This window comes from Glycine soja, chromosome 6, assembly GCF_004193775.1.
Source record: "Glycine soja cultivar W05 chromosome 6, ASM419377v2, whole genome shotgun sequence".
Classification (NCBI taxonomy): Eukaryota; Viridiplantae; Streptophyta; class Magnoliopsida; order Fabales; family Fabaceae; genus Glycine; species Glycine soja.
This window is the reverse complement of record NC_041007.1, coordinates 9329582-9342295: the sequence shown is the minus strand read 5'-3', so window position 1 is coordinate 9342295 and position 12714 is coordinate 9329582. Positions and strand designations below refer to the sequence as shown.

The 12714-nt window shown below is 28.2% G+C and overlaps 1 protein-coding gene across 1 annotated transcript; it reads left to right on the top strand.

Annotated features, from left to right (window-relative positions):
* Positions 1-5546: 5546 nt before the first annotated feature.
* LOC114415420 (aspartic proteinase Asp1-like) lies at positions 5547-8703 on the top strand. Its single transcript, XM_028380093.1, has 8 exons — positions 5547-5831; positions 6415-6532; positions 6639-6865; positions 7394-7627; positions 7716-7854; positions 7951-8145; positions 8238-8310; positions 8411-8703. Exons 1-8 carry the CDS (start codon positions 5647-5649, stop codon positions 8503-8505), a joined length of 1266 nt encoding a protein of 421 aa, XP_028235894.1. The 5' UTR covers positions 5547-5646; the 3' UTR covers positions 8506-8703.
* The last annotated feature ends 4011 nt before the right edge of the window (positions 8704-12714 follow it).

The following is a 12714-nucleotide window of genomic DNA, read 5'->3' as shown; positions in this document are numbered from 1 at the left end:
ATTAAACCCGTGGTTTTCAAACATACATGGTTACCAAAAAGGATGATTGCTGTATGCCTGTATCTAACGGGCTCAATAGCCTAACACGGGATTTTGCACATACCATCCTCAGAATTCAGAAATTTGTACATTTGCAAACAAAGTAGCTCTAACAAGAAGTTAGTTTCTATTGAGTGATTAATGATTAGCAAAGTGAATTTCCAATGCTTAATTTTCGATTTGTATACTCTGCAGTGATTCTTACTCCGCCAACTATTAAGCATTGCCTTGCTTTTGGGACCTATGGTGTGCCACAAAGATTGAGATATTTAATCTATTCACTTATAATAATAAAAAATGAAAGAATGAAAGAAAGAAAAGGCATCATAGATTACTCTTGGGGATCTAAAAACTAAAAAGGCTTTGACAATAATCAAGAATTCTGTAAAATACGAACAACCTCTCTGATCTTTGACTAGCTGTGAGTTCCGTTGGAAACTCAACTAGAAATGTAATTTTCAAGTTTCCTCTTGTTCCTGGTTCTCTAGAGATTGGCATGCCTTGGTCAGGGATGATCTTCTCATAGCCATGGTGTATGATATTGTCAAGTGTCAAATTCATGTGCTCTCCACCCAATAGTTGGACTAATATTGTACACCCAGTTAGTGCCTTTACTAAGGGAATTTCTACACCCAATTCCAAATCATCTCCTTCTCTTCTAAATAACTGGTGTCTTTTCTCGGAGATGATAAATATTATATCTTCTCTGTATGCTCCTGGTCTCTCATTTCCTTTTCCTTCAAATGTAATCTTTGTTCCTTCTGTCCATCCAGGCTACACATTTATTGTTAGCAGCTCTTCCTCTTGAACAATTCCACTGTAAGAACAAATATCAACCATATTCATTAAGCTTTTTCCAAATACAAAACGGTGGAAATCCTGATCTTGCAAATATTCTTCCATACACATATACATAGGAGACACATCTAGTGAGAGCCTGAGAGATGAGAAGAATTAATCTTGATCATACAACCGTTCATGAATGATCAAGATTGTTTTAATTAGTTTTAATCTCCACTATCTATTTGAATTCGATGGTTATGATTTGTTTCTCCCACACACTCTCACCTCATATGCTCTTATATAAAAAAATGTTATTAGACTTGCTCATGCTATCATGGTCTTTGTCAAATATTACGAGTCTTCTATAACAATGAGTCATGATACTATCAAAATGAAGCACAAATGGCATATTCTTCTTGTATCAAATATAAGAAAAAAATGATATATTGATTAAGAAAGATAATTAATCACATTTAACTTAATTAATTTTAATTAAAAAATAATATTTTTTCTAATTTATCTTTAATTAGAATTTAGTATAAGGATAAGAAAGAATAATTGAAATTAACAATTAAATGAAAAATATTTTAGAAATAATAATATTAAATAAAAAAATTAGTTAGAATTCTCCTATATTTGAGGGGGAAAAATATTTTATTTTTTTATATTTGAGACCAGAGGAAAAGTACAACAATAAACAAACAAATTGACATATACCATCAGAATTCCGCAATGTTAGTATGATGAATCATTTGGTTAGGATAGACTCATAATGTTTTATACTAACAGTTCAAATTTTGTTAGACAAAGATTGTACAACACAACTTCAGATTTGTTAATATATTCTCAAAGTTTACCCAGCTAATATGCTTTCAAAAAGCAAACATAGTACTCTGGATATATTTTGACATGTATATTAACAAGGAACAAGGAACAGAAATCAATGAATGACATGAAGGGATTAATGGATGGATACGAAGTTACTAACCCTGTATCGGTGAGGACATCGCTTGTGATCATGATTTTTTTCTTGCATCCATAGCACAAGTCTTCCAGAGTGCATTCAAGTTTTTTTCTCAATTGGTGGTGGTTTTAGCATCCCAGATGAATTGGAATACATGATTGGAGTGTCTTTCCAGCGGCTGGCATTCCGCGACTTCAGATCATGAGGAGGCATTCTGAAACTACCGCTGCTGTTCCATGAAGAAGAAGAAGAAAGATTATGAAAAATATAATCAAATTGTGAATAAATATTATTAATATATTTTTATAATATTTATCAAATGTTATGTATAAGTAGTGTCGTTAAAGTTTTTTTATGATATTTTTAGGTTTTACTAATATAGATTATATATAATAAAATATTTGATAAAATATCACAAAAATATATTATTAATATTTATTTATAATTTGACTAATATTTTTTAATGTAACTAAAGATTTTTAGTAATATTTTTATTAAATGTTAGATAAAAAAAATATTGCTAAAAATTACATATATAATAATGTGAACCTGTATATATGTATATTCTCTCACACGTTTCCAAGGAAAAATGAAATTACGTACGTGATATATATCTTATTTCTTTCGTGACTTTTCTTTCTGTGGATTGCATATTAATTTGCACTACAGAATTACTTTGTCTAGAATGTTATATAGTTATATTAGTGATTCCTGTCTTGTGTTACAAATAAGAGGGTCTAAATCGTGCTGGTTAATTAAGTTGTAATTAGAAGGAGACAAAAACATTGAGTAATTATATGTGTCCATTGCACCTGTATCTAGTTTTATGCAAGAAATTTTGCTTCCATTTGTTGAGCTTTACCTGCTGGCCGGTAGCGATAAGGGAGAACACACGTATATTTTTAATTAGTTCCGGGCTGCCATACACCTTTGAAACGAGGGCATTGACTGGGGGAATGATACTAGTTTCCTAGCTATAACCCTATTACTATGACTTCTTCAAAACAAAAATTTATCGAAGCTATATGATTGATTTATTAATTTTACATTCCAAAACCTAACACTTCGTGTTGAACACTGAATATTTTTGCTGAACACTGTAGATGTACATTAACAAAGTTGTTTCTTAGAATGAATATTAGACACCCATACGTTAAACTACACATAGAGGGAAAGAGAAATAAATTATATAATAGCCTAATAGATATTTGACGTGGGAAAAAGAGAGAGATAAAAATAGATATAAACCAGCTATTTTAAACATTGAGGTTATCCATATATCATTATCCTAAATTATATTTTTTTATAATCATAGATATCAAATATTTATCGTTAAAAATTGTCATTAATCTCCGTTGAACCTCTGAACACACACATGATAGATGAATTTAAATCTTTAACTACTTGGTTAAGAAATATAAGTTGTTACTACTTAATTTTTAAATTATAATACTTTAATTCAAATCTTTTAAATAAAAAAATATAATAAAAATATATTGTTAATGTACAATAATATGAATGGAGTAAACTTGTGTTTGGTGATGAGAAATGAAAAAGAATAAAAAAAAAGTTAAATAGAGTAAAAAAAGAGAAGACGAGTAAGATTGTTTGATTGGAGCAAAGGAGAGTGAAAATAAATGAAATATTTAAATTAAAGTAATTTTAGATGATTTTTTTATGAGAAATGATTTGGTAGATAAAAATAAGAAAATTTAATATCTAATACAAATATATTTTTATTAATATTGTCATTTATTATAATTATTTTATTATGAATATAAATCTTATTTATTTTTTAGCATTATTTTTATCATTTATTATTATATAAAAAACATCATTATTTTGCAGCCAAATATTAATTTATAGGAACCACCTTTTATTCAAAACCTTTATAGCACTTTCACTAGCTCCAACCAAATAATTTTCACTGTTTTGTTTTTACTTTCATTCATCACAGTTTAATTCACACATACCAAACAATGTAAGTAATAGAAGGATATTGATAATTGGTGGGAAACAACTTTGGTACGGTATGTCCTATCAAGACATTTTTATTTTATAGCTATAATTATAATACATTACTAATTATCAATTAATACTAGTAGATTAAATAAATTATTGTTTAATTAAAATGATAGAGTAACACATTAGTTTTTATTTAATTTTTTTAACTGTACATATTCGAAACATCTTTAATACTAACACTCTATGTAGCGTTTCTTTAAATTAAGAACCAAAGAAACGCATTGATTTTCAGTCAAACGCATTGATGTTGAGTTGTAGGATTTTCTGTTAACATGTTAGAAAGACGCAAAGACCAATACGCGTTTATATTCCAACGGTGATCATTTCCTGCTTCAACCACGAAACTTCCAAATTCTTTCGTCCCTTTCCACTATTTCTACAATAAATATTTTTTCTTTTAATTCCTTAATTAACAAATGATCTAAAAACCTCATATATTTTAAAAGTTAGTAAATATTTTATAAAAGAATACGACATATGTGTTGTTTTAGGTATATTTTTGTGCTATTATTTTTTCAATGAGAACACCACACAAGTATAGTAATTCATAAATGAAAATATAATATGTGCAATAACATGTGTTTTCTTATTAAAAAAAATAGTATAAACACATTTATATAAGGGCATTTAAGTTTTATCCTTTATTCAATTGTTACATTCTTTAATTTATAAATTTCAAATATTTATCAACAAAAGTAACCACTGGTCCACCACACACTAAAATACTATAAAATCTTAGCAACATCAGTTTATGTATATAAAAATGATTTATATAACTCGATAAAATAAGAGAAATATACTTCAAGAAGATAAAATATAATTATGATTATTGATTAAAAAATTATCATTAATATTTTAACAATTTCATAATCTTTAGAACAACTCTGTAATTTTATAAAATTTAATAATTTTATCATACATAATAATCTATAATCAAATGAAAATGTAAAAAAATTATTTTAATTAAATTATTTCATGATTTATTTTACATGCATATATTTTCACATAAACTTAATATTTTATTTTAATATATATATATATATATATATATATATATATATATTTGAAGTAAAAAATAGTTTATTTTTAATTAACCGTTAAAAATGTAATTTATTTTTTTCTTTAAAAAAAGTCAAACTTTTAAAAGAATTCCTTTTTATAGAAGTAAAACCCAATCATCTAATGAATAGTTTAGCACTTTTATAAGTCAGAAACATAGGAGACGAAAATTAATATTCAATACCTAAATATAATGTTGTAGAGAAAAACAAATGTTTGAATTATTGATTATTAAATTAACATAACCTTATATCAGTTAATTCACTCGTTTCGTGATTTTTTAAAAAAAAAAGACTTGTTTAATGATAAAACTTGTTAGATTCTCATATAAAAATATTGGCAATATAATTCAACATATTCTTAGAATTAAGCGAAATTCGTGCAAGTCTTATTTTTTATTTAATATATTGTACATAAATTTTATCTAATAACAGAATTTCGCTAAAAAAATATATTTAAGAAAATAGATTGGTAACATTTTTTTACAAGATTTTGTTATTTCAAAGATTCGTTTTTATTTTTTATAATTACTAAAAAATTAATAAGCCTTTTTAAAAAAAAAAAATTGAAACGAAAACCAATTTTCCTCGTCACCTTAATAAGTCATAGTAGTAATTAATGAGGTGAGAAGGTTCCATTCCAGTGTGCGCGTTTTTCTCTCCCTATAAATCGAAACCCGTTCATGAACACGCAGACACCCTTTAGTCACAGTTCTTTGTTTTCATCACAATTCTCAATTCTGATTTTGAAATACCAACCCCTTTTTTCTTCTGAAGATGGTTGCGAAAAGCAGGGGAATTCCATTGACGACGCTTTTACTCATTCTGTTCCTTTCTGCCATTGTCCCAACCTCTCTCTCGGATCAGGTTCTCAACTCCAAGAATCCAAGACCTTCAAGCTCTGCTTCTTCCCTTGGTTCCTCTGTTGCTTTTCAGATTAAAGGAAATGTATATCCACTTGGGTATGTTATATTATCTTCACTATTGTATCCTCTGACTTGTTCAACAATCTTCTTCTAAAAGTCTTCCAAACTCTCTCATTTTTTGTTCTTCTCCAAAACTTTCAAGGTTTTTTTTTTCTGGGCTTGGATTTTTTTTCGGAAAGTTTTGAACTTGTGTGGTTGTGTTATGATATGAACCGTGCTAATTGTTTGTAACGTTTTCTTTTTATCCCTACATTAATTAAAAAAATAAATAAAGGGAGTATTTTTCTGATTTGGACGATGGTTCTGTATCCCCCTTTTAGACCTTTGAATACTCCGCTCAACCATTTTACTCTGACTAGTTCTTCTAATATAGGAAGTTTCAGAATCATCCTCGTTTATATCGAACTAATTCGAGTTTCATTGAGTGATCCTACCAATGCCTTTCTGAATATTTTTTAGAGAAAGAAGAATCACACAAAAAAGTAGTTTGGCTTTGACAGACCCCACCCCCACCCCCCTTTTTGTGTGATTTTTTTTTTTCCTTTGATCATCCTTGTTCATAGTAACATGATGATTGGTTTTGTAAAAGTTAATGAATGAATTCTTCCTTCATATGCAGGTATTACACGGTGAGCCTTGCCATTGGCAATCCCCCCAAGGTTTATGATCTTGACATTGACACAGGTAGTGATCTCACTTGGGTTCAGTGTGATGCACCATGCCAAGGTTGCACCATAGTAAGTTTCAAACGTTCTCAACTACTTTTACTTATTATTACTAATTACTAACCAATCATCTTATGATGAATGATGATGTTCATTTCCTTAATTGGTGCTTTTTTAGCCTCGAAATCGACTTTATAAACCCAATGGCAACCTTGTGAAATGTGGGGATCCCTTGTGTAAAGCAATCCAGTCAGCACCAAACCATCACTGTGCTGGACCAAATGAGCAATGCGACTATGAGGTTGAGTATGCAGACCAAGGATCATCTCTCGGTGTGCTACTCAGAGATAATATTCCCCTTAAATTCACTAACGGGTCTTTAGCACGTCCTATCCTGGCTTTCGGGTGAGTGTTTTCTCCCCATCTATTTCACAGTGCTTGCGTTTACTAATTTCAAATTGATCATAATGCTGAAACATTTGTAAGGCTTGATTATGCTTTTGATCAATAGGACAATGTTTCTTTTAAATCTCTTAGAAATTAATGGTCTCTTTTACTCATTCATTTATAAAATGTGTCAGATATGTCGTTGTCCTTCACAAAAGATTTTGAGTGATGATACATGGATACCCAGGTTTTTTTAAACACCTAATGAGAGAGAGATAAAAGTGAGATAGAGAGATAGAGAGAAATGAGAGGTATTTAAAAAACATGGGTGTCCATATATCATCAATTAAAGATTTTTTTAGCCCTCATTTATATGACACTTTTTTCCTAAATCACCAAAAGAAAATGATTTAAGTTTTTTGGGATAGACTAAAAATATATATAATTTCATTTATCATAAACATGCTATTATCTTGTCTTTTGTTTAAAACTACAATTGTTCACCTTCCTAGATAATAAAGATTTCCTTATTCTGTTGCATGCTAGGTGTGGATATGATCAAAAACATGTTGGTCATAATCCCTCAGCTTCCACAGCAGGGGTTCTTGGCCTTGGAAATGGCAAGACAAGCATTCTGTCTCAGCTTCACTCTCTTGGCCTAATTCGCAATGTGGTAGGCCACTGCTTAAGTGAAAGAGGAGGAGGCTTTTTATTCTTTGGAGATCAGCTTGTTCCCCAATCTGGAGTTGTTTGGACACCCTTATTGCAGAGTTCCTCCACGTAAGTGTTAAAAATTAAAATAGATATTATTTGTTTCCTTTATGAGATATTGCTACTCATGAGAACTTACACACAGTCTTTGTTTCAGACAACACTATAAAACAGGACCAGCAGACCTGTTTTTCGATAGAAAGCCTACTTCTGTGAAGGGCCTTCAACTTATCTTTGATAGTGGGAGCTCCTACACATACTTCAATTCCAAAGCTCATAAAGCTCTTGTTAATCTGGTGAGATATGGAATCCAAGTAGCCTTGTTATTGTATTGTTTGGCAAATGATAATTACCTCCCATCTTCTGTTAGTAATGTTTGATCTATGATTCAGGTAACTAATGATTTAAGGGGAAAGCCATTGAGTAGAGCAACTGAGGATTCATCACTACCAATTTGTTGGAGGGGTCCAAAGCCTTTCAAATCTCTGCATGATGTCACTAGCAATTTTAAGCCACTATTACTGAGCTTCACAAAATCAAAGAACTCGCTGCTGCAGCTACCACCAGAAGCTTATCTAATTGTCACTGTGAGAACCTTCTCTCTCTCTCTATTTCTCTTTCTAATGAAAGGAATAAAATAAATTATGTGTGTATTGTCTTACATGCTACCCTTTTTCAGAAACATGGCAATGTCTGCTTGGGAATTCTAGATGGCACTGAAATAGGACTAGGAAATACTAACATAATTGGAGGTGAGCAAAATTTCAGATACCAATAAAATATAAGTCTTATTTTTCTCTCTTTTGTAATTTTGCTAATTGATTGTAAAACATTTTGTTTTGCTCTTGACAGATATCTCTTTACAAGATAAGTTAGTGATTTATGACAACGAGAAACAGCAGATTGGATGGGCCTCTGCCAATTGTGATAGATCTTCCAATTCATAAATAAATCAATGTAATTTTTTTCTTTAGCTGAGACTGTAGATAGGGATTTCTCTCAAGGAAATCTTAGCAAACCGGTGCCCTGCAACTTATGATGTTATAGATTATCAATGAGTTGTTAGGCAAGGAGGGTTAGGACTTAGGATGTAAAATGGCTGGAATAGTATATATGATTTACTATACATATTTCATTTACTATAACTTTGTTTCTTCTTTTTTGTTGCCCAAACTATAATTTTGTTTTCCACAGGCTACAATATACGCATTTACAAATGAAACATCGGCTGAAAAGGTTGATGTTTCTGTAAAAAAAAAAAAAAACGGGTTGATGTTGTACATTACGTTAAGAGATGAATGAATATACACAAAATTATGTCTAAGGATACTCAAAAAGTGGTAGAATCTAATATAAATTGTAAAAACAAATGAGTCCAAAAAATAAACTTAAACAAATGAAAATGAAAATAAAAAAAATAATTGAATTAAATATGTTAAAATGTATCAGTTAGGTCAGTCTAGTCTGACAAGTCAAAGAGATGTCAAATTGATTCACTTTTTATATAGGCTACAAATTTATTAACTTGGCCTGATTTTACAAGTAATTTAAATTTATCTAATTTTTTCAAACCTCAAATTAAATAGGCTTCATGAAGTTAAGTTAATTTAACTTCTTTATCCTTAATAATTGAATGGCTATAAAATGTTCGGTCCTTTTTTTTATTATTATAAAATTCAAATTGATTGAAATAAAGGTTTGACGAAAATTTTAAATTAACTAATTAAGAACATTTTGAACAATAAAATAATCATGATTTTCACACTTACAAAAAATCCCTTATAACTTATTTATTTTTAAATTATATTTGAGGTGCAAAGACTTGAGCTATATAGATTATAAAAATAAGAAAAATGGCATACCACTTAAAATAGGATTACTATCACGCTAAACATATAAATAAAGAGAAAGAGAATTGTTCCCTTTAAATGTTTTAGTGTCAATGTGACATCATCATCATTTATTGCTATTATTATTATTATTATTGTTATTTTACTAATAATAATAATAATAATAAATACTTCACTTACTTTTTTGACAGAATTGAAAACTCTGTTTTTTTTCCTTTTCCTCGTTCTTTTCATTTTAAAAATAGAAAAAAACTTATTTACTTATTTATTAATTATTTATTATAAGAAATATCAACTATTTGTGATGATATGGATAAAGAAATTGTGATTCTTTATTAGTAGTGGAAGATAAGAAAAACAAAAAAAAATCTATTGTTATAAAAAATATATTTGTAATGATATGGACAAAGAAATTGTGATATTGACCCACACCACACGCACCAATAAATATGTTAGTCATTTTTTCATTAATTAAAAAATTTTCCATTGTCAAGGCTTTTCAGAAAATTTATAAGCTGCTTTGACTATTAAGAATTTAGTTTAATAACTTATTTTACATAAACTATTTTAAGTAACTTTTGATAAGTTATTTGAAAAAAAATAAACTTGCTTATAAGCTTTTAATTTTTTTCTTCTTCCCAATTTTTTCTTCATTATTTTATTTTACCATTTTATTTAATTAAAAAAATCTCTTATCTTTTTTGCTGTTTGAAAAAACTTTATATCTAATTTTTTGTAATCATGCAACTAAGAGACATACAAATTAAAGTTATTGTTATACAAATAAAAAATGGTTGTTTAAGAAAAAAATTTAAAAATATACTTTTTTTTTAAAATAGTATTATTAATAAAGTATGTGTTAGAAAATGGTTTTAAATAATATAATTCTAATAAAGTTTATTTAATTTAATTTCACCATTTTTTATAATATAATTTAGTTTCATTATCTAAACTTATGTTATTGGATACTCTTTAAATTTTGGTAATAAATATTTCAGTTTATTTAAGTATAATTATCTCACTAGTATTGGTATTCTTTGTGATAGTTTATATAAATTGAAATTAGATGGTTTGTATGTTTTTAACTTTGCATCACAATGTTGACACTAAACGTAGTTTAGTGAATGAACTATTTGCTTTTTTGTGACATAAACGCTTAGATTATATTTTAAGAGAAAGAATGGAGATATTAATAAAGAATGAAATTCTTCGTGATCTAAATTTTACGGATCTAAGTATTTTGTGTGAATTGTATTAAGGAAAAATAAGCAAAACATACAAAAAAGGAGTTACAAGAAGCACTCAGCTTTTTGAAATTATGCATATTGATATTTGTAGGCCTTTTTGATGTTAATTCTTTCAAAAATGAAAGATGATATATCATCCTTATTGATGACTATTCACGTAATAGTTATGTCTATCTATTTACTACATGAGAAATCTCAGGTACTAGATGTCTTAGAAATTTACTCGAATGAAATTATTAGGTCTGATAGAGGTAATGAATATTACAAAAGATACAATGAAACTGGTTAGCACTCAGGTCCATTTGTTAAACTCCTTCATAAATGTGACATTTGTGCGCAATACACAATGCTTGGTATACCACAACAAAATAGTGTATCATAAAGGCGTAACATAACTTTAATAGATATGGTTAGGAACATGCTAAGCAGTTAAACTTTACTCCTATCTTTGTGGATATATGTCTTGAAAACTGTCATGTATTTGTTGAATATGATTCCTAGTAAGATAATTTTAAAGACACATTTTAAACTGTGGACAAATAAGACACCCAATATAAGACACCTACATATTTGGGTTGTGAGACAAAAATAAAAATTTATAATCCACACGAAAGAATATTGGATGCAAGAATAATCAATAAATATTTCATTGGTTATCTAAAAAAGTCAAATAGATATATATTTTATTGTTGTAATAATGGGATGAGAATTGCCCAAACTAATCATTATATGAGAATTATCAAAAAAATTAATACAAAATTCATTAAAAATGGTGAAATCTAAGTCACTAAATAGTTAAATGATAGAGATAAATCTATTTTACACTGTAAGACAAAACTTACTTTAGGATTATATTCTGAGCAAAATCTATTAATTTTTTAACAAAAGAATGAGAACTAACTAGCCTAAATGAATTTTGGAAGGTTAAAATTGCACAATTCTCATACCTGACGGATTAGAACTTCAATTAAGTTTTAATTAAAATTCCTTTCATGTAAAATTGTGAAATTAGTCTTCTAGCTAAGATACAATGATGTGAGACTATAAAACCTTTGTTTCACTTAATCATCTTATATTTTTAAGAACATGAAGTAAAAATATTTATTTTCATGTTTATCAGAATATTATCGATAACTATTTTCGACTATCTTTTATTTCTTGAAATGTTGCATTTCTATATTTACAGACGTAAGGTGTGACCAATTGACGACGGGTGGATGACATATGCCTTACTTATCAAACACAGTAACAGCAACGAGACTTAACGGCATAAGCTTGAATGCAATTTTAAATTATATTTGCATTCTCTATATTTTTCTCAAATTACAATCAATATTTTTTTATATTACTTTTATTCCTCTTCTGTTAACATAGTTAACTACTATTAATTAAAATACGTGAACAAACAAAATTGTCCTAATATTTTTGTTACACTTGCACTCCTATATTTTTCTCAAATTATACCTGATATTTCTCCATTTTTTCTACATTATTTTTACTTCCTTTCTGTTAACGTTAATTAAAATATGTAAGCAGACACAAGTGATTTAATATATTTGTTAAATACTCAATAACAGATTAACAATTGATTTTGTGAATGAATTTTTCTTAAGGCCATAACAGTTTTTCTTTTAATATTTGACTTCCAATTCATTGTTATTAACACTTGAAGAAGATATAATTTTTGATTGAGATATTATATCAAATACTTAGCCATTAAAAATAAATATTTAAAACAAAGAGTTTAAAACACAGATTCAGAAGTAAAATACTAAAATTGAAAACAAAGTATCATATTCAATTAAGAAGCATTGTTGGAAACACGTCTAACAAAAACACACAACCAAACAACTCAACACGCACAAAAAAAAATGAACTAAAGAAAAGAAGAAAGAGTCTTGACAGCGTACCAACAAGGTGGGTTCACATCTAACAAAAAGTTGAGCTCATGTCCAATTAGAGATAGAAAAAAAAAACGAAAAATGTTAAAATATTTTTAAAGTTAAAAATTGTGTCATGTCTTTTATGGAATTAAGAGAAATAAAACGAGAGTATTTTA

Excerpts from the sequence above, each read along its gene's own strand:
- LOC114415420 (XM_028380093.1), top strand. The coding sequence starts at position 5,647 with ATGGTTGCGAAAAGCAGGGGAATTCCATTGACGACGCTTTTACTCATT. Across the intron at positions 6,866-7,393 it reads CGTCCTATCCTGGCTTTCGG|GTGTGGATATGATCAAAAAC; the intron begins GTGAGTGTTTTC and ends GTTGCATGCTAG. Across the intron at positions 8,311-8,410 it reads AAATACTAACATAATTGGAG|ATATCTCTTTACAAGATAAG; the intron begins GTGAGCAAAATT and ends TGCTCTTGACAG.